General features: G+C 34.0%; 1 protein-coding gene across 6 annotated transcripts in view; it reads left to right on the top strand.

Annotated features, from left to right (window-relative positions):
* The window catches only part of RALGAPA1 (Ral GTPase activating protein catalytic subunit alpha 1), a 218,781-nt gene that overhangs the window by 76,416 nt on the left and 118,746 nt on the right, over positions 1-23,619 (top strand). For all 6 annotated transcript variants that reach the window (XM_057542898.1, XM_007180713.2, XM_007180722.2 and 3 more), the window contains exons 11-16: positions 1,027-1,224; positions 4,831-4,968; positions 8,939-9,087; positions 11,936-12,065; positions 13,789-14,026; positions 15,062-15,223. In XM_057542898.1, coding sequence (XP_057398881.1) covers positions 1,027-1,224; positions 4,831-4,968; positions 8,939-9,087; positions 11,936-12,065; positions 13,789-14,026; positions 15,062-15,223 — 1,015 coding nt within the window. The remainder of the gene's footprint in view (positions 1-1,026; positions 1,225-4,830; positions 4,969-8,938; positions 9,088-11,935; positions 12,066-13,788; positions 14,027-15,061; positions 15,224-23,619) is intronic.

The following is a 23,619-nucleotide window of genomic DNA, read 5'->3' as shown; positions in this document are numbered from 1 at the left end:
TAAATACGTTGATATTACACATTAACTTTTCATCGTTATCTCAGGAACCTGATTTTCTTGGCTAGTTTCAATCAGATAAAGTCATTTAACCCCATGATTATTATTAAATGCACCTACTGATAATTCTAGAGTAGAAAGTGGCAGGTTTTAGGTAAAGGTCTTGTGATTTTTACAGTTGAAATTAATAGGTAGTGGTTGTAAAAATAAAGAAAAGTCAAATTCTATTTGTAAAAAAGTAAAGTGAAAATGTTAACACATAAACACAAACGTGCATAACGAAAGGACTTTGGATAGTGAGATTAAGAGTATTTTATTGCTTTATTTATGCAAGTATGAATTGTATAAAAAAGTTTTTTTTTTCATGTGACAATGTTTTTGTGATGAGGAAGATACATACTTTTTTAAAACTTAAGGGAACCTGAAAGTACCTAAGGAAAGAATAACTGTAAGATATTCTTTTAACTTTCTAAGTATTTTTTGCCTTATTATTTAACTTGTATAACTTTATATATGTAAAATGAAAGAAGAAAGATGTAACTTTTTAAAAAATACTCTTAGAAAAGCTAAGTTGCCTCATTACATGGTATTTTTATTACTCCTCAGAGTCATAATTTTTGTTTTTTGATTAAAATCTTTTTATCAAAATTCATTTTAATGTTAATTTTTAAAAACCTAATAATATAAGTTACAAAAATGTGATTTATTATGAAAAGGTGTATTTACATTAAGCTTTTAGGAGCATAGTTACAAGGAATATGTTCATTCTGAGATAGTACAGTTGAAACAAATCTTTGCTCCTTGTGCTGGAAATCAGTGTCTCCCTACCAAAAGTATTGCTATCTTAATGTATTTACAAATTATTTGGAGACAAAAGGTTTTTTTCTGACCATGAATTGGTTGACTTTAACTCTTTAAAAATCATTTATATCTCACATTTTATAACAAGATAGAAATGTATGTGTTAGTGGTTTGTGGCAAAGTAAAAGGTATCATTATCTATATTCTCTCGTTTTTTTTTTTCACTAGGCATTTTTATTACCAATTTGTGAAGCAGCAGCTATGAGAAAAGTGGTAAAAGTATATCAAGAATGGATCCAGCAAGAGGAAAAACCTTTGTTCATGCAAGAGCCTGAAGAAATTGTGATCTCCTCTTCAGACTTACCATGCATTGACAATGTCACAGACCATGATATTTCAATGGAAGAAGGAGAAAAGAGAGAAGAGGTAAAATAAGACTTACGTATTTTAGTATGTTTAATAGATTAGATTTTCACAGAGTGAGATAATACGGGATAAATGGGAAGGTAAAGATACCTTTGAGTATACAGTTGATCCTTGAGCAACATGGGTTTGAACTGTGTGGGTCCATTTATACAAGGATTTTTTCAATAATATTGAATAAGTACTACAGTACCGCATGATCCATAGTTGGTTGAATCTTTCAGACATGGAGGAACCTTGGATACTGAGAGCCAACTATAAGTTGTACGCAGATTTTTGACTGCTCGGAGGGTTGGCGCCCTAAACCCAGTGTTGTGCAAGGGTCAGTTATATTTTGCAATTTAGTTAATGTAACAGTTACCTCAGTACCCTATCCCAAAGCTCTTTGATGTGACAACTTTAAAAGAGGTTGTATTCTGATTCTTTAAGTCATGGCCTGGATCAAAATTAGATGCTATTATAAAAGGTATAATATTTAAAAGTGTGGTGGGAATTCCCTTTCTGTCTAGTGGTTAGGACTCGGTGCTTTCACTGCTAGGCCTGGGTTCGATCCCTGGTTGGGGAGCTAAGATCCCCCAATGCATCTTAGAGTGATTACCAAAGTGCAGTTCCCCCTTGCCTGTCTTATTCATTTAGACTTCAGGAGTAAATGGAACCAGGGACCCAAATTCCACTCGTGCTCTCTCTTATCTCATTCTTTCCCCTCTGTGAGTAAACTGCAGTACTTCTTTTCACAGACCAGCTTACTTAACAGGTCAAGATGTTTTTTATTCTGCAGTCAGCTCTAGTGCAAAAATTCCCAAGAAAGAATTCAGAGTATTCTGGTTTGTATTTCACACTTGCCATTGGTCAGGTTCTCACCAAAAAGTTACACTCTGATATTGACATATATCTTACTAAATCCAGATAGGAGTGACTTGGTAATCACCTTGGTGGTTAATTTAACTTCATCAGTGGATTTTTTTCAGGATATTAACATATAAATGAATAGGCAACATTCTATAGGGATTCAATGAATCAGTATTTATGTATGAATATGTATATATGATATATATGTATATATCATACATATATACATGTATATATGATATATATATGTATATATCTATCATACATATATACGTATATATGTATATATGGCATCTTCCCTTAGTTCTAGAGGGAAAAAAATGAAACTAAGAAATATAATTGAAGTAAATAAAATTATATAAATTATGAAAGAATATTCACAGTTGTATTTGTTATGTACCAGCAAAAACATGCAGTTTTTGCATCAAGCTAGAAAATAAACCTATCAGTCTAAATAACTTGTTCTCCTCTAGTTTTCTGTTATGAATTTATAGCTCAATACTGAGCGTACCCTCTGTCATTTAGTATCCTTAAAGAAAAATGATAGATAATAAATCTACCTACATACATAGTAAAAAAACAAGCAGTAGAAAGGAGGGAGGAAAGCCAGAAGGAAGGAAGCTACAAATGCAGGGTGATGTAGGTGTATTGCATAGTTGTGTTCTACTGGCTCCTTAAATACTTCACCAGTGTTGCCATTAGAGATGTGATTTCTTGCTAATGGCGTGAACCAAAAAACAAAAGTTGTAATCTTTCATTGATTTGTATTTCTGGTAAATTCGATATATATGTATATAAATCATTTAAAATTTGGTGTTAATTATAAAATGGAGTTGTTACAGATTCAGATAATTAATTATTAATGGGTTTTTTATTCACAAAGTGTCTGTGACACATTTGAAAGACATGCAGAGTACAGGACAGTTTGTGTATGTGCAGACTGTCATGTGCCTTGTTGTATGTTTAGCATTACCTGGCTTATCCCATTAAATCCCAGTGATATTCTCAATTCTTGTGACAACAAAACACTCTGACAAGTTTGAGTGCTATCTAAAATATGTAATGCCCATTTTGAGAACAAGTGTTAGAGATAGAAATATGAAAAGACATCATTTCTATCTGTGTGTAACAATGATTTAGCAAGAAGACAAGCATGCAAGTTTAAGTATTATAAAACAATATTATTGCTACGATCCTACAGCGTGAAAGAGGGAATACCTCATTCTGCCTAAGAAAGGCTTCAGTGAGGAAGTAGTGTAATACAAAGAGCAGGTGACAAATGGGAAAGGAGCCACACAGTGTGAATAACTTCTACAAAGATGCAAGAGACACTGAGAAGACTTTTATTTGGCTGTAGCTAAGAGCAGGTGGTTGAGAGTGGTAAGAAATGTGAGATAGACAAGAACTAGGCTCTGTTTAGTAACTTGTGTGCCGTTGTAGTGGACTTTGATTACGTTCTAGACACTGGAAAGGTTATGAATAGAAAAATGGCATTAATAGTTACATATTTCAGAAGGCTCATACCAAGCTCAGAGTGGAAGATAGATTGGAGGTCAGTCTGGAGGCAAGGACACTAGTTAGGAAGTATCAGAAGTGAGATAATAAGTACCTGATAAAGGACAGTGGCAGTTACAATGGGAATATAAGGGAGAAGACAGATAAATGAGCTCCTTTGGTGGTGAAACCAGTATTTTGATGATTAATTGGGTATGAAGAACGAAAAGGTGTCCCAAGTTTCTTTTTATTGCGACCAGGGTAGTTGCCATTCACACATGAATAGGAGAGAAAATAAGTGCGAGTGCGGTGGTGGTGACGGCGGCCAAGGAGGCTATAGGAGTTGGTAGGAAGGGGAGGGCATGGTTATGTACATTTACTTTTAAGTATCTTGAAGTTGAGGTGCTTGTGGGTCATTCAGGAAGAACTTTTCAGAAGATACCTGATCATAGAAGTATGGAGCTTGAGGGAAAGCTATAGATCAGACCGTGGCATATTGTATTGGCTACTCGGGCAGCACTGAGTTCCAGTACTGCTTCTGGTAATGAAACAATAGTTTATATTAGACTGAACCTCCCATATATTAAAATTGTAAGCTCTAAGCAAAATATGTATTAAAAAAAGGTATTTGAAGATACTGGTGAGTGACCAAAAGCAGAAAGAAACTAGAGAGAAACTTTAAAAAAGGGATCAACTCTGAGTGAAATTTCTGTTTGACTGAGGGAGCTCCGTAGTCAGCAGGACTTTGACAGCCAAACTCAAGCAGAAAGCTGCAGTGTTAGTGGTTTGAAGTAGCAGTATTCATCTGTCTTCGGATAATAGGAATTTTACTACTCTTAAGTAGGATAAATAGAAGCTATTTTCTATTGTTTTATTTAAGTCATTTGGATTCTGGCATTTATTTACTTTACAACAGAATTTATCTTTTACAAAGCTGTAAATAATATGATCCCATTCTTGAGTGTGTAAATGTACAGTAGGGAGGTTTATACATTAGATAGATAGAAAAATGTCTATATCTGAAATAATACAATTTCCGGCTGGTCCTTTATGGATGATTTTTTTAACTTTCTTTGTATTTTTGTCAGTGAGAACCTTTTTTACAGTGCACCTATATGCTGTCTTTGTAGTCAAATAGGGTATCTTCTATTTTGAGAAGATGTTTAGCAGAGGGACCCAGTAGTTTCCAGTTTACTTCTTCAGCTTACTGACTTGTCACAGCATTCTTAATTGATGAAATATTAAAAACTTGATATTTTGCTTCAGGAAAATGGGACCAGTATTGCTGATCATGTTCGAAATTCCACTTGGGCAAAAAATGGTACCTACCAAGATGTTCTTCGTAATGCTTCTGAAGAAGCCATAGAACAAAACATACGAGCTGGTGCCCAAGCAGTTTTGCAGGTAGATGACTTGCTGTTTATTTTTTAAAATATAAAATAAAAATCATTAAATATTTAAAGTATAAAATTCAGTATTTCAGTGTAATTTTTAAAATATAATGAACTCACCACCCACATTTATTACTTATCATTATGCCATATTAATTTTGTTTTTCCCTTAACTTTCATTTCACTTCATAATGTATATTGATAAACATTACATTTTTTTTTTCTAGACAATTTTAAAATTTATGTAAATTGTGTCATGGTGTACTGTCATCTGCAACTTTTTGCATTAACCATTATGTTTCTGAGATTTGTTATTGATACATAGCCATAGTTAATTCATTTTAAACTACTTTGTGGTATTACAATTTATGATTATTTCGTATTTTATTTATTCATTTTTCTGTTGATGGTTTTTTGTTTCCAGTTTCTCAGTATTCCAGATAATGCTACATTAAACATGCTATATATGTATTTTTGGGCACATGTGGGAGAATTTCCCTAGGATATATACATAGAAGTGGAATTACCGGGTTGGAGCATTTGTACATTATCAGCTTTACTTTACTGTTAATTGCCAAATTGTTCTCCAGCATGGTTATAATAATTTACATTCCCTCCAGTAGTGCTTGTAAGTTCTCATTTCCTTATATCTTCCTCATTACTTTTATAGTCAGATTTTAATTTTTGCTGCTCCTGTGTGTGTGAAATGTTGTCTCATTTTTTTTTTAGTTTGTGTTTCTCTGTTTCAATTTGCTTTTCCTTCATCACTACTGAAATTGAGCATCTTTTCTCATGTATGAATTGCCTGTTAATATGCTTTTTCCATTATTCTTTTGGATTGTTTGTCTTTGTGTTATTGATTTTTAGTTCATTATAGTCATTCATTTTTTAAAACTATACTATTTTTGTCAAGGCCACATGTGACCTCCCCATTGTTAAATCAAATGGATGTTTTTCAATCCTAATTTTACTAGAGTTGTCTGGAGCATTTTACAGAGTATATCATTCCTTCGCTGTTGAAACCCTTCTTCATCTGGCCTTCAGAGTAGCATACCCTCCTGTGTTTCTCCTAACTCACTGGCCTCTTCTCAGATTTTTTTTTTTTTTTTTTTTTACTGATTTTTCAATATATTTCTCAACTTTTCATGTTGAAGTGCCCAGGAATCAGCTCTCAGATCTCTTTTCTATGTAAACTTACTCTCTTGTTGATCTCATCCATTCCTATGGCTTTAAATGTCATCTATATACTGCAACTTCTACATTTTATCTCTAGTCTGAGACTTCTTATCTGAACTCTATGAGTCCTGAACTCAAATATTCAAATGCCAAGTTGTCATCTTCACTTGAAGATCTAATAGATATCTCAAACTTGACATGTCTAAAACTTGGCTTCTCACCTTGTTCAACAAACATGCTCTTCCTGCAGTTTTCCTTGCTTCATTTGATGGCAGCTGTTTTTCAGTTGCTCAGGCCATCTAATTTCCTATATTTCTTTTATATCTTATATCTAATTTGATGACAAATCCTGTCAACTTTCAGAATGTATGCAGAATCTGACTGCTATTCAGCACTCACACTACCTCTTGTGTTCAAGCCTCAGTAATCTTTCATCTGGATTATTGCAATAAATTTCTAATTAGTATTCTTGCTTCTGGTCTTGTCCATCCATCATCCTGGTATATTCTCAACACAGTAGCCAGAGGGATCCTGTAAAATGTAAGTTAGAACATGTTATTTTTCTGCTCTGAACCCTCTGGTGGCTTTTCCTAATCACTAAGCATAAAAACAAAGTTCTTCCCAATGGTCTATCAGGCCTTTACATCATTGCTCCTCAGAGTGTGGCCCACAGACTAGTGCTGGTCCACAAGGTATTTACAAAATTGAGAGTGAGAGTTTAGAAACTAAGTCATTTAATGTCTCTTGATTCTGATGAAAAGTCTTTTTTTCATTTCCTTCTACCTATTCATTTTTTAAATTGTATTTTATAATAGGATTGTTCTGTAAGATTGGGGGGAAAACCTGTTCCCTCACCACTGGCAGTGTGAGAAGCTCTGCTTCACATGCCCTGGCTGTTTCTCAATGTCTCTCCCACTGCTTTTCCCCTTCCTCACTTCACTCTGTACTTCTTGCTGTTCCTCAGATATGCTAGGCCAGCTCTCACTGGTCCTTTAAACTTGCTCAGGTCCTTTAAACTTGCTTTTCCTTTTCTTTGGAATGGTTTTCTTCCATGTTGCTACATGGTTGAGCTTTGCTTTTTCTTTTTTAAGTCACCCATATTTATATCCATTCTCTGCTCCCTGCCACCTTTGCTTACTGGGTTTCCCGGGACAATGAGGTGATATTGAGTACCCTTGTCTTGTTCTTGGCTTTTGGCACTACTTCCAAATGTCTCAGGTTCAGGCAGAACTTTTCAGGTTCAATTGCTGTTATAACATTTGCTGTAGTTCTTGATAAATATTCTTTTTCAGATTAAGGAATTTTACCTTTTTTCTTAGTTTGCTAAATTAAAAAAAAATAATAAGTACTAAATGCTTTTTCTTTATGCATTGTGATGATCGTACTTTTTTCCATTTTAATCTGTTGATAGGATGTAGTATATTAATAGACATTTCCAATGTCAGGGCATCCTTACATTTCTGGAGTAAATAACTACTTGGTCATAAAGTATTATATTTTGATCAATTTGAATTGCTACTGTTTTTTGAAGATTTTTGTCTATATGTTCATAAGTGTTATTGTTCTCTTCCTTACTTTTCTTATGTAATCCTTGTCTGTTTTTGATAACTGGATTATAGTCTTATAAAAATAAATTGGGTAGTTTATTTGTCTCTGAAACAGCTTGTGTAAAATAGGGATCATCTACTGGGAAGGCTGGGCAAAACTCTGCCTGTAAAGCAGTGTAGGCCTGGTGTTTAGGGATGGATCAGGGATACTTTGATTACCAGTTCACTTTCTTTTACGGTATTGATGTATACGTCTTTTGTATTTCTTCTTGAGTCAGTTTTGGCTATTTATGTTTTATCTAAAAACTAATCCATTGTATTAAATTTTCAGTTTTATTGACATAAAGTTATTCACTGAACTATCATTTTAAAATTCTCTACTGGCTATGTAGGTATGTCCGTATTTTATTTCTAATGTTATTTGTGCCTCTTTTTTGCTTTTCTTAGTCAGTGTTGCTAGACTTACAGAGTCAGCTCTTTTCCCGATTTTAAAGTTAGCTTAATGTCCTTTTCTTACATGATTTTACAACTGTATTTTGCCATGGAGTTCATCCAGGGGATTTAAATCAGAATTATGGGTGTAGAAAATGTAAATGTCCTAGATTCACAATAGATGTAATGTTCTGTTCCTCCAAAGTGTCTTTGAAAACCTTTGCACATACCTGTCACCATTATAACAACTTTCTCCTCAGTAACAAAATACAATTAATGATTTGATTATAATGAATTTAATTAAAGATACATATTGATGGGCCCTGATTAGTAGTACTATAATATGCAGTCTGTTCATGCAGTCTATTATTACCAAAACAGATATGCACACATAGTCAATAAACATGAAAAAAGAGAAGAGATGGTTTTGAACACCTCATTCAGAAAGTCCATCTTGATTGAGGTATCATCTTTTATCCTAAACGATTTTTAATTTTTATTGTTCTTTTCATTTTATGACAACAGTCAGGTTGTTATATTAAAGCACCCTCACTTTTAAAAAATGCTGTTTTTCACTTGGCTTATTTTTTTCGGGTGCCTACTAGTAATTTTATATTTGTCTAGATAAACATAAAAATAGATTTAATGAGCTTAAATTTCCAATATCAAGCTGGTGGTAGAAGCAGGGTTAGAATTAACCTACAGTCTAATGCTTTTAAGTTTGTTGTCGATCACCTAGTTATCAGCATCTTGAGTTGTTTTCCCTTTGAATAAGAAATTTCCCATTGAAATTCTGTAACGAATCACTAATGATTTCTTTTATCTTAGGTGTTTATTATAAACTCCTCAAACATATTTCTTCTTGAACCTGCAAATGAGATAAAAAATCTTCTGGATGAGCACACAGATATGTGTAAACGAATTCTTAACATTTATCGGTTCATGGTTGTGCAAGTATCAATGGACAAAAAGACTTGGTAAAAATACTTATCTTTTTTTTTTTTTATTGTGTATATGAGCATAGTAAATTCTAGAGGAATAGTGCCTGTGAAGAGGGCTTGTAACAATATTGTACAGGCTTCTATTATTGAATGAATGAGTGAATAAATATAATATTTTATGTAATAATCATGATGACATAGTGGTCTCCTTCACTTTATCTCAAGCATCTTTGATCAAACTGCCACAAGATGCCTTTGTTTATCTTTCTAAAGTGGGCATGTGATGGCCTCCCCCACTGCCCGCCACCCCCAGGAATGAATACTGGCATGCATGTATGAATAAATGAATTTATATGTGTGAATGAATGAATAAGTAAATGATTGAATGTATGAATGCCTGATTCCTCAACCTGGCATTCAAGGCTTTGTACAGTCAGGCTCCTGAGTACTTTTCTAGCCCTTTCTCAAGCCTAAACTCCACCCTGCAGAATGAGATCCTACCTCCCAGCTTTATCAAATTGCTGTCTCTCGAGCACAGTCTGAACTTTTCTTTAGAGTGTCTGATTCCTGTCATATTTTCCTATTGTTACCATAACTGTCCTTAGATTCTACCTTCCTTTTTCCACATAGCCTTATTTTTTCAGCTCACTTCCTTTCATTCTGTATTTGTACCTCTGTTGTAGATCTTGTCAAAATTGTCTTAGTTCCTAAATTACTTGTAAAATGTCCATTTACCTCACTGAATTGAGACGCCCTAAAAGGTATATATACTGGTTGTCTTGTTTTTATATTTCCTACATTTCTTAACATAGTATCATATATTATTCATACTCTATAAATATTTGTTTAATTGAATGAAAAAAGAGGCCTTTTAGAGAGATGAGAAGAGCAGTTCTTCGGTTTCTGTGAAAATGATACATGTTCATTGTAAAATTCAAACAAAGAAAAGTTTTAAAAAGAAAATAAAAGTTGCCCAATAGCTCACTCTCTAGAGGTAATTATTGTTTGCCCTTTGGTGAACATCTGGTTCACCAAACCACACACACAGTCACATAGTATTATGCCATATGTGTGTACCATAATTTTCTTAACTAATCACCTGTTGCTGGATATGTAGTTAGTTATTTTGTTGTTGGAGGAGGGGAGGATAATGAACATCCTTGTATGTATACAATTTTCCTCTTTTGAGTCATTCTTAAAAACTGGGCGTACTTAGTCAAAGAATATGCCTACTTTGTGTTTTGTTACATATGGGAAAATGGTTTTATTTTGAAAAAACTTTTGATTAACGTAATATTGATATAGTTACATCTAGAAGTAGTTATTAACTGATTTGGAGCACTTTTTCTGTGTCAGTTATCTTTTTAATCTTTTTACATCTATTTTCTTTCTTAATCCTTGTAGCACCCTATGAGGTAGATAATTTTACATGGTGATTCTTAAGCACAAAGAGATTAAGTATTTATCATTGTTCACATAGCATAAATTTGAACTGTGGTCCTACTGACCATTCTTTTGTTAGTCCTTCCCCATTTTTTCTTTTTATATGCTTTGAATCAATGCTGTTGGTCCAGGTTAAAGTGAGAGACTTGCTATGTGGAACACAATTTTAGAATTTTTAAAAATTTTATAAGTTCCCATGAAGTCATAGCATTTATGAAAGATTTCTCACATATTTACATCGAATTTATAAGACTTTATGAATTAAAATCATTATTGTATTACAAAGTGAAAAGTTATCTAATAATATATGAGTGAATTATGGTTTGACCACAATCAGAAAGATTTATTTGGAAAACCTATTCTTTATTGAATATGTGGTTGACTTTAAATGGCATTTCATTTCATAAAGTGAAGCTAGCTAGAAGCCTAAGGTTACAAATGTGTTACCTCTGATTTTTATGAGTCGAATGCATACGTTTGTTTGGTTAATAAATTCAGGATATTTTTCATTGAGTGATACTTTTATATTTAATTCTGCCCTTACTTCCCAGAAAAACCATGATATTAGATCTGGGATTTCTTGCTGCCTCTGTCGCATTTCTCACATGGACTGTCCCACATATTGCTATGCCTAGAATGGGCCTGCAAATAAGCCAGAGAGGAGGAGGCTTGATAGACTTGGGTTGTTAGTCTGACTATACACCCAACTGAAATCCCCTTGTCAGACTTTTATTTTTTTGGATGTGGTTGCATCAGTTTTTGAATTATCAGGTGCAAATAAGGTAGTTTTATGGTCTTAATATTAAGCATCTAAGAGGAAGAGACAAGATAAGGATAATATAATAGGGTTGGCTTGACTTGCAGTTCACAAAGAGGGTAAAGAATTGAAAGATGGCCAAACGAAAAAGGATGGAAAGAAGCAATAGAGTGATGGTTCTTAATTACTTGTCAGGCTCATTGTGATCTGTTAGTCTTAAAATATCATGTAATTTTTGAAATTGAACCTGGTACAATTCTAGATATGCAGTTGTTCTCCATATTGTAAAGATGGATGAGATGGACAGGTATCAAGGTAGAATTGTATTGTATAGACAGATGAGTGTTCTTCAGACAGCTCCCTAAGGTCACTATTTGATTTGTGGGGTGGAGGGATGGGAGCAGTCTCCATATTCTCACTCCCTATTCATCAGCTGTTGTATAAATTTTTATTTGGTGAGAGGTATTGTGGCTGAGAAATGGCTTAAAAATGGCTGGCATAGATTTATAAAATGGAATTTTATATTTTAATATTTAAAGAATTCTAAAATTTTGAAAGATATTTGGTATTTGAGTTATTGAAAGATAATAACATTTTTATAACAAATATTAATTTGAAAGTTATTCATTAACCAAAAGCAAGCATGTGCAAAAAGGAAACATTAATTAATTTTTTTACTTTAAGGGAACAGATGCTGCTTGTGTTGCTCAGAGTCACGGAGTCTGTACTGAAGATGCCATCACAAGCTTTTCTACAGTTCCAGGGGAAAAAAAACATGACTTTGGCAGGTCGACTTGCAGGACCACTTTTCCAGGCAATAAAAATAAATAAATAAATAGAGAAATAGGTGGATAGATACGTATTTTTTCTTAAGACTCATTGAGCCCTGAACTTACTACCTGGGAAGAAAGCTTTAAATCAGAAAACATTTCATATTAAATAATTTTTTGTAGAGCCAAATAAAAGTTGCTTATCTAAATAGACTATTTGCCATACATACAAACTCACAACCTAATAGAGTAGAGGAAATATCAATCAGGTCTGTGAAAAAAGTGTTAAAACAAGCTGATTATATTTATCTCTTGTGTGGTACACTTATGTATGATTGCAAAAAGCTGCCAGAAGGCTTCATGATAATGGCTTGATTGTTTGCATTATGAGTTTCCAGGTCTCTGGGATTGTTAGAAAAACAAGACTTTAAGTCGTTCTGTAGTAAAGAAAAAGAAGTAAATCACGATTCTTTCTTACCATGCTATTCTGGAAGACTTTAATCTCTTCACATCTTCATTTGAAGTATCAGTGGTAGGAATTACATGTTGTGTTTCCCAACCTAAGGATAGAGTACTGACTTTAAATGTATTATGTATTATTTGGAAAATAGAAAGCAAAGTAGTATTTTTTAAAGATGACACATTAAATACAAATACATGGATAAAATGGTTCTTAATGTCAAGGATAAAAGCTATCTCAGCTCTCATTCTTGGCCATTAGTGTAGCCATTCAAATGATTATTTTTTCCCCAGATATGCTAGTTCACCTAAAATTCTGTGATGGTAGTGAATAAGTCTTTGAAACCAGCTACATTTATAATCTAATCTCCTCTTGACTTCATGAGTCCTCCACCCCCACCGCCATTGTTAGAACTAACCCGATGGTGGGCACTATTGGAAGGTAAAATTTTAGCTTGCTACATGGAATAACTTTTTTGTACTCTGAATGTTTAAAAATAGAATGGAGAGCCACTAGTTATTACTGTTTAATTTCATAAACTCTGCTCATTTTTATCTTTATATTTAATATATAAATTTATGTGAATTCCTTAGTAAAATTGGTTGAGTTAAACTTTTGAAAAACTTTTATTTTGTGACTTATTTCTTCAATAGGAGGATTATATCTTTGGTAGAAATCTATAAAGTCTCGGGTACAGCCTGGTCAGTAATTTCTGCCCTTTTATGAATAAGTTTTTTATTCTGTGATTGGATTTGTTACAGAACACCTTTAATTCCTCTGGTGTCTTTAAAATGAAATTTAATTTTATCCTTCAGTTTATGTATAAGTTTTCAAAAACACATTTCAGTAAGTTAAATATATCTCTAATAACTTTTTTTTTTTAGAATATTCAAATTGTATAGTTAGTGATTCCCATCTTTAATTTGAGAATGTAGGTTTTGTTGTTTTAGTTCAATAACTACTAACTACTCAATAATTTCAACACGTAATAGTGTGGAGACTTTTATCTCTTTTTAAACAACATTTATTTAACATTAACATAATGCAGCATGAAGGGTAGTTAAACTTTAGGGAGATTTCTTTTCAGTTTTGGTAACTTGTCCTAATGCCAGAATGTTGGGAATTGGCAGTTGTTGAAATTTATAGTAGGTACTAATGAGTGCTTGAATTACTTTTATAAGTATTATGTACCAAGAAAGGATATCATGGATATTATATGATTTAAAGTTCTGCTTGTTTTGGTGTAATTTTTTAATAATTGATTTCGAATATATCTCATTGTTATTTCTGATTATTTGTCTTTATAGACTCTTATAGTTGCCTGGATTAAAGCAAATCTAAATGCGTACATCTCCCGAGAACTTTGGGATGACTTACTCTCAGTATTGTCATCGTTGACCTATTGGGAAGAGTTAGCCACTGAATGGTCACTGACTATGGAGACACTAACTAAAGTTTTAGCTAGAAATTTATATAGTTTGGATCTCAGTGATTTACCATTGGATAAGCTGAGTGAACAGAAACAAAAAAAGCACAAAGGGAAAGGTAAGAGTTGTTCACAAAGGTGCTCCATATAAATTTGTTTAAATAATTTGGTCTGGGAAAATCAAGCCAGGGAGAGGTGTGAAGGTAAAAGTTATATTTTCTCTTAATTATTCCTTCCTTAATTTACCCTGAAGGTTAAAAATGTTCAACAGTGAAGCATGTAGGTACTTTGTAATTGTTCTTGAAGAGCCTTAAATTCAACAGTAATTTTGATGAGAAATAAAGTATTCTGTATGTTGTTCTGTACATGTCTAGCTAAAGTTACATAAATAATTCAGAATCTTAAATATTATATTTTTAATAATTAACCAAAATGGAAATTTATAAAACATTCTTCCTTTTTATCATACACAATTTTTTATTGAAACATAGAAGGTGATTTCATGTTACTCTATTTAAAAAGAATTGTGTGAGAAATTCTTTTAAAAGCATTTTCTTAGTTTTAACAAAAGCAAACATTTCCTGAATGTGGATTGTATACCTGCCTAATGTTTAAAAGCTGGAGAGGGACAGTAACATAGTGATAATATCATAAAAACATGCCTTATAATTCTGGGTTTGCTAGTATTTTTCACTCTTAATAATTAGTTGCTAGCTAGAGATTACATCTGAGTCACATTTCATACTTAACAATAGTCCAGAGTGCTGAGTGTGTGACCAAACTACTTTTTCCTGGACTGTTTATTTTCCAAGTGGCTATTATTGGCAGGTAGAGATAGAGTAACTTCCACCACAGGATGGATTTTGGTTAGCTCATTTTCTGTCCTTTTTTTGCCTCTCCAAATGTTTCACTTCTATATGAAGCAAGTGGGTGGCAGAGGATTTATAATCGTTTATTGTTGATGTTGTATTTTTTAAAATCTGCCTCCGTTTTGGACCATGAAAATGAAGTTCAGAAAAACCTTATAGTACGCAAGCATTTTATCTAGTTACTTTATGAGTAAACCTAAGAGTCTGAGGCAAAGTGGCACACATAATTCGAAGAGATTATTGATATGGTGATGGTACACTGAGATTGAAAATCTGCATTTCTAGGAGTGGGACATGAATTTCAGAAAGTTTCAGTTGACAAGTCATTTTCTAGAGGATGGAGTCGTGATCAGCCTGGCCAAGCCCCAATGAGACAGAGAAGTGCAACAACCACTGGTTCCCCAGGAACGGAAAAGGCGAGGAGTATAGTACGGCAAAAAACTGTTGGTATGTACTCTTTAAAATCATGAGAATTGTATGGGGCAATACGTTTATAGTCCTTAGTAACAATGTATATAAATACACCGTTTTCTTATCCGTTGGCTTTTGTTGTTAAATGAAAAACTTCCGTAGAAAAACATTTTTTTCAGTAATACTTGGAGTCCGATGACATGCTGTGTTATCGCTTTATGCTATTAAGATGTATCTTACATTATTGTTTTTATGTAGTTTATTTTACTGTTGATATCAATAATTTTAAACCGTTACTTTACAGAATTGAAGAAGTAGGACTCTGATTCACTTAACAGAACTCTGTATTAATTGATATAGTTTCTACTAAGTGAATATACTCATAAACATGGAAAATTAGGTAGCTTATTTTCAGTGCTACAATTACACAATTATATTGGCTTCACAAACTTCCAGTGAGGAATTCATGCTCTCTACTTGTAGACAGCTGAGGCCAAGGTGGAGTATATTGTTAGGTTCCTTGCTGCCTTTAACAAGCATGGAAGAAATTTCTACGATGGGAAGAATTTCTGGATGTAGGATCACTCAGCATACTGTGGACCTAGTTACCATCTTATTCCTTTCCCTCTCAGAGATTTATAACTTGGTCTTCATTGTAGTAGAAAGAGTGCTGCAAGGAAAAACAAGGACTTTGTCCTGATCTTTTTTTTCACTCTTTCGTCACTAAATAGTTAGATAACCTTGAATAATTTACTGAACTTTCTAGGCTTTATTTACTTCATCTGTATAGTGGGTATGATAATATCTCACATGCCTGAAACAAAATTGCTTGACGTTACTTCAGGCTTTGCAATCTGTGATTCTGTGGAAGGAGAATTTTCTGTGGGAATATATCTATATTTGATGGTAATCAGTGAAAAACACTACTATTTTAAAAAAATTGAAAAGCATTGTTGTAGGACATGTCTTATATGAAATGATGGGTTCTGAAGTGTTAAGAATTACAGTTCTAAAGGAATAAACAAAAGTAGAAAGAGAATAGGGAAATTAAAGATTTTAGAAGAATTAAAAATGTTTAAAATTGTTCAAAAGAATATTTTCACAATTGTCTTCTGCCTATAAAATAACCATAGAATATATTGATTGTATATGTCAAGCCAGAAAAATGAGAGATTATACAAGGAAAAAGGATATTGATGGATAAAAATTAATATAATTTAATTTTGGTATAGAATTACATTTTGAAATTCTTGGGAAGATGTTGATTACATCTGAAATGCCTTTCTTCATTTTATGTTAATGTCACATTTATAGAAAATATTTCTATATTGGTTAAGAAGGAATTGTTCTTTTAATTTTAAAATTTTACTTAAAACTAGAATCTTTTTAAAAAGTTCCATATATATATATTTTTCTGATTATGGAAGTAATTTATGCTTAGTGTGGAAAGTAAAGTTTAAGGACGCGCAAAAGCATATTAGGTGTCTAATGAGAAGAAATCATTGCTAACATGTTGGCGTATTTCTAATCTTTATAAAAGCATGTGTGAGTAAAATACTCATCTTAAAAGTATAGCTGACTATGATTACTTTCTGATACCTATGTTAAAACAGTCTTGCCTGGCTTGCTCACTGGACTAACCTATCAAATAAAAAGTTAAAGCATTACCACAGCAAAGGAAACCATAAACAAGACGAAAAGACAACCCTCAGAATGGGAGAAAATATTTGCAAATGAAGCAGCTGACAAAGGATTAATCTCCAAAATTTACAAGCAGCTCATACAGCTCACTATCAAAAAAACAACCCAATCCAAAAATGGGCAGAAGACCTAAATAGACATTTCTCCAAAGAAGATATACAGATTGCCAACAAACACATGAAAGAATGCTCAACATCATTAATCATTAGAGAAATGCAAGTCAAAACTACAATGAGATATCATCTCACACCGATCAGAATGGCCATCATCAAAAAATCGACAAACAATAAATTCTGGAGAGGGTGTGGAGAAAAGGGAACCCTCTTGCACTGTTGGTGGGAATGTAAATTGGTACAGCCACTGTGGAGAACAGTATGGAGGTTCCTTAAAAAACTAAAAATAGAACTGCCATACGACCCAGCAATCCCACTACTGGGCATATACCCTGAGAAAACCATAATTCAAAAAGTCATGTACCACAATGTTCATTGCAGCTCTATTTACAATAGCCAGGACATGGAAGCAACAACAGATGAATGGATAAAGAAGATGTGGCACATATATACAATGGAATGTTACTCAACCATAAGAAGAAACGAAATTGAGTTACTTGTAGTGAGGTGGATGGACCTAGAATCTGTCATACAGAGTGAAGTAAGTCAGAAAGAGAAAAACAAATACCGTATGCTAACACATACATATGGAATCTAAAAAAAAAAAAAATGGTCATGAAGAAACTAGGGATAGGATGGGAATAAAGATGCTGACCTACTAGAGAATGGACTTGAGGACACAGGGAGGGGGAAGGATAAGCTGGGACAAAGAGAGAGAGTGGCATGGGCATATATACACTACCAAATGTAAAACCGATAGCTAGTGGGAAGCAGCTGCATAGCACAGGGAGATCAGCTCAGTGCTTTGTGACCACCTAGAGGGGTGGGATAGGGAGGGTGGGACGGAGGGAGATGCAAGTGGGGAGAGATATGGGGATATATGTATATGTATAGCTGATCCACTTTGTTATAAAGCAGAAACTAACACACCATTGTAAAGCAATTATACTCCAATAAAGATGTTAAAAAAAAAAAGTTAAAGCATTACAAATTTTGTTTAGAAAGATAGCTGCATAAAGTTGGAAAATACTAATACTAGAAAATGTTGAACTCCTTGCATCAGATTTCATTACTTGTCAGTACCATAATTTAACCTGTATCCTGAAGATGGACTTTTAGTTTATTTCCAATTTTGTGCTGTTAAAAATGATACAGAATATAGTCATGTATATTTCTATACTTTGTGCTTACATGCAGATATGTCTGTAGGTTTAATCTATAGGATTTGGAATTAAATTGCCCTTAAAACAATGAGATACCACTACATATCTATTAGAATGGCTGAAATCCAGAACACTGACAACATGAAATGCTGACAAGGATATGGAGCAACAGTAACTCTCATTGCTCGTGGGAATGGTACAGGCACTTTGGAAGACAGTTTGGTAGTTTCCTAGAAAACTAAACATACTCTTACCATAGAATCAAACCATCCTTGGCATTTACCCAGGTAAGTTGAAAACGTATGTCCACACAAACATTGGCACTCAAATATTTGAAGCAGCTTTATTCATAAACTCGGAATTTATGCCAGAACTTGGAATCAACCAAGATATTCTTAAATAGGTGAATGAATTAACAAACAGTGGTACATCCACACAGTGGAATATTATTCTTTGAAAATAAGAAGTGAGCTATCAGGCCATGGAAAAAATATGGAGGAGCTCCGGATGCATATTGCTAAGTGAAGGAAGCCAATCTGAAAAGGTTACATACACTATGATTCCAACTATATGATATTCTGGAAAAGGGAAAACTAAAGAGACAATAAAAAGATTACTGATTGCCAGGAGTGGAGGTGGGGAGCAGGGCAACAAGAAGGGACGAATAGGTGGAGCACAGTGGGTTTTTAGAGCAGTGAAAGTATTCTGTATGATACCGTAATGGTGTATACATGTTATACGTTTGTCAAAAGCCCATAGAATGTACAACACAAAGAGTGATCCCTAATGTAAACTGTGGATTTTGTTAATGACACTGTATCAGTATTAGCTCATCAGTTGTAGAAAATGTACCATACCAATGAAAGATGTCAGTACTTGGGGAAACTCGAGGTGGCGGTGGGAGAAGAAGGGGATATATTGGAACTCTTTGTACTTGCCACTCAATTTTCCCGTAAACCTGGAACTGCTTTTTAAAAATTAAAGTGTACAGGCAGACCTCAGGAGATAGTGCAGGTTTGGTTCCAGACCACCGCAATAAAGCAAATATCCCTATAAAGCGGGTCACACGAATTTTTTGGTTTCCCAGTGCATATAAAGGTTATGTTTACACTACACTGCAGTCTGTTAAGTGTTCAGTAGCATTATGTCTAAAGAAACAATGTTACATACCTTAATTTAAAATATTGCCCAAAAATGGTAACCATGAGTCTGAATCTTCAGCACTTCATAGTCTTTTTGCTGGTGGCTGCTGACTGATCAGGGTGCTGGTTGCTGAAGGTTGGGGTGGCTGTGACAGTTTCTTAAAGTAAGACCATTAAGGGAGTTTGCAGCATTGGTTGACTCTTCCTTACACAAACGATTTCTCTGTAGTATGCAATGATGTTTTATCGCATTTTACTCACTAGAATTTCTTTCAGAATTGGAGTCAGTCCCCTCAAACCCTGCCACAGCTTTATCCACTAAACTTACATAATATTCTAAATCCTTTGTTCTCATTTCAACAGTCTTCACAGCATCTTCACCAGGAGTAGATTCCACCTCAAGAAACCACTTTCTTTGCTCACTCATAAGAAGAAACTCCTTTTCAAAGTTTTATCTTGAGACTGAGTTTTATCTCAGTCCCATCCTCAGGCTAGTTCTGTTGTGCTTTCTACCACATTTGCAGTTACTTCCTCCACTAAAGTCATCCATGAGGATCGGAATTAACTTCTTCCAAACTCCTGTTAATGTTGACATTTTGACCTCTTCCCATGAATCACATTGTTCTTAATGGCATCTAGAATGGTTTTCTTGTTTCCAGAAGATTTTCAGTGTATCGATACTTTGCCCAGATTCATCAGAGCAATCATCATCTATAGCAGCTATAGCCTTACGAAATGTATCTTAAAGAATAAGACTTGAAAGTTGAAATAATTCTTTGATCCATGGGCTGCAGAATGGATGTTGTGTTAGCAGACATGAAAACAATATGAATCTCATTGCACATCTCCATCAGAGCTCTTGGGTGACCAGGTGCATTGTCAATGAGCAATAATACTTTGAAAGGAATCTTTTCTGAGCAGTAGGTCTTGACAGTGGGGCTTAAAATATTCAGTAAACCATGTTGCAAACAGATGTGCTGTCATCCAGGCTTTGTTGTTCCACTGGTAGAGCACAGAGTAGATTTAGCGTAATTCTTAAGGGCCCCAGGATTTTCAGAATGGTAAATGAGCATTGGCTTCAACTTGAAGTCCCCAGGTGCATTAGCCCCTAACAAGGGGGCCAGCCTGTGGCTTTGAAGCTTTGAAGCTTTGAAGCTTTGAAGCCAGGCATTGACTCCTCCTCTCTAGTTATGGAAGTCCTCGATGGCATCTTCTTCCAATAGAAGGCTGTTACGTCCACATTGAAAATCTGTTGTGTAGCCACCTTCATTAATGATCTTAGTTAGATCTTTTGGATAGCTTGCTGCAGCTTCTACATCACCACTTGCTGCTTCCACTTGCACTTTTATGTTATGAAGATGGCTTCTTTCCTTAAATCTCATGAACCAACTCTGCTAGCTTCATGCTTTTCTTCTGCAGCTTCCTCACCTCTCTCAGCCTTCCTAGAACTGAAGAGAGTTAGGACCTGGCTCTGGATTAGGATTTGGCTTGAGAGAATCTTGTGGCTGGTTTGCTCTTCTTTCCAGACAACTAAAACTTTCTCCATGTCAGCAATACGGCTGTTTTGCTTTCTATCATTCGCCTTTTCACTGTTAACTTCCTTCAAGAACTTTTCCTTTTTTGCAGTCACAGCTTGGCTGTTTGGAGCAAGCAGTCTAGCTTTCGGCCTGTCTTGGCTTTTGACATGCCTTCCTCGCTAAACTTAATCATTTCTAGCTTTTGATTTAAAGTGAGAGTCGTGTGACTCTTCCTTTCACTTGAACACTTAGAGACTATTGTAGGGTAATTAACTGAAGTTAGACCAGTTTCAGTGGCTTTACAGAGATTCTCTGATCTAAGCTTTAGATTAGTAAATCCCCAAAATCCCAGGAGCTAATTCATTAAGTCATTTTCTGTAGCATAGGTTGCCCAGCTGTGAGGCACTTGACAGATTTCCAGGTATGCATAAAGACCTGTAGTATAGTAGCAGATGGAGAGGTGCACTTCTGAAGAATTCATTCAGGATCAGAACACAAACTTACACCATTGTGATAATGGGAGAAGTTCCAAGGGAAATGCCCAAGCTCTTCCTTCAGGTTGGTGGTGGGAAAGAAGGAATAGAAGGAATTGTTATCTCCAAGGAATTATCTAACCCAAGGGAAAAAAATCAAGAAACTTGTAATTCATCTGTGGAATCGAAAATTTGATTCAACTTAGTTATAAAAGTAATATCTCTAAAAATCACATCTGATTATAACTGTAGGTGGCATTTTACCTTTTGTGTTGATAAGCAGCACTTCAAGTTTTACCTGTGTGTTTGTCTTTGCTCTAATAAGTTTTAAGAAATGATTACCTTGAAGTCAACGTAACTTTTATTTCAAATCGGATTATAAAATCGTCGGTCACTTTCACGAGAGGGAGAAGAAGCTAGCAGGAAATCACGAGTAGGGTCAGATTCTGACATTTTGTATATGGTTTCAATTTTTAAATATACTTATCTTTAATACATTATACAGAAAGTCATACACTGAAGGCATGTTGTTGCCTTTTCTTAATATGTTCCAACCTTCCATGTTTTGCTGCACATAAATTTACCTGAAAGCTGCTCTTAAAGAATCCTTTATTTTGCCAACGTTAATAAATTTGGGGGTTAGGGACTCTCTAATTATCCTTTTCCAGTTATAACTCTATGACATACATCTAGTTTTTGGTTAATACTTTTTTTGGTTTTCTCCTCTATATGTTCACAATGAAAACTTTTTTTTTCAAATGATTATGCTGTGCTGCCCAAATACAGATACTCATTCAGTAAGGATTTATTGAACTCATATGTGCCAGGCACCAGAGTTATAAAGATAAGAAGATATAGTTTTTGCCTTTGAAAAGTTAGGAGGCTGACATATAAACATACAGTCCACTAAAAATAGATTGTAAGCTTTGTAAAAGAAGGAATTCTTGTTTGTTTTGGTAATTGCTGTATTGCTAGTAAGTTAATTATGTGGGAGAGTCTTAAAAGCATCACAGATGATATGACATTTTATGTATGAAGGAGTGTCAAGAAGAAAAGAAGACCAAATATATTATGAACTCTCAGGGCCATGTTGTTGTAAAAAGAGCATGAAATCTGCAAGAAACAGTATAAAATTTTGTGTGGCAGCAACATGGGAGAACAGAAGGAGAAGTTTCCGTGGATATTGCAGCTGGATTGCAAAGGCCTTGTGTGACAGCCTAAGGGATTTAGGCATCGGGGAACCAGCTGTTTCTAATAATCAGAAAAATCTAAGATTTTGAATTGATGGTAACATTCAAATATATGTATTTTTTTTATCAGTGTCACTGTTACACTGGTTATTATGCAATATTGTTTCTTTTAAATTCTCCATTCATACATACCTTCATTTATTCAAGAATCTCTAAACTAAAAGTTAAGTTAAAAAATATTTGGGAAGTATAAACTTGATTATTTCTAAGTGTGTCAGAATTTGTCTTTAATTTTGTGAACTGGTTACTTTTAAGAAATTACCAAATACAACTACAAATGCAATTTTTTAAAAAAAATTCCAGTTTTTAAGTTTTTTGTCTTTAAAAATTTAATCTTTTAAATTTTTACATAATATGCTTAAGATTTGAATAAGCATAAACTTATTTTTCTCAATAACTCGATTCTTCATGCTGATTGCAAATTCTATTTTCTGTGTTTTTACTTAAAATTTTAAAATTATACTGTTAACTTTAATATAAATAGGAGGTACTGATTTGATCAAGCATTCTTTTACCAGGAACAAATACTAACCATGAGATTTAATTCTTTAGATTATGAATTACATAAAATTCTCTAAAAAAGACCTATGAGTGACTTTGAAACTTTATTAGGAAAAAGTATGAAAGAAAGAATTTGTTCTTGGAATTCAGCTTCATTAAGAAGAATGGCTCAGAATTGCCTCAGAGTGGCTCAGAGAAATGCCCAAATATGGTACCTAAAATTTCTTAGAACTGTTAATATTGGTTCTTTTCAGTGTTTCCATTCGATGAACTTTTCAACCTTTGGTTTTGAGAACATAGTGCTAATTAAAGTGTCTGCTGTTTTTAATGCTATACCATTGTAACTGCTAATAATAAAAAAAAATTTTCCTGCTTTACACCAAAAACTTTACATTGGAAATGTCGTATGTGTTCTCTGATTTCTTTTCTTACAGCTTGCCAGTATTTGCCATGCTGAAATGTTTTAATTTAAGATTTCCTTCCTTTGTATCTTTTAGTTTTCTCTGTTGCTGCTTTTTCTGTGACACAAGCCTTTCATTATAGTCACTTCTTTTTTCCTTCCCCACTTCTTT

The sequence above is a fragment of the Balaenoptera acutorostrata genome, chromosome 3, assembly GCF_949987535.1.
Source record: "Balaenoptera acutorostrata chromosome 3, mBalAcu1.1, whole genome shotgun sequence".
Classification (NCBI taxonomy): domain Eukaryota; kingdom Metazoa; phylum Chordata; class Mammalia; order Artiodactyla; family Balaenopteridae; genus Balaenoptera; species Balaenoptera acutorostrata.
The sequence above is the reverse complement of the archived record's forward strand: the minus strand, read 5'-3'. Positions and strand labels throughout refer to the sequence as shown.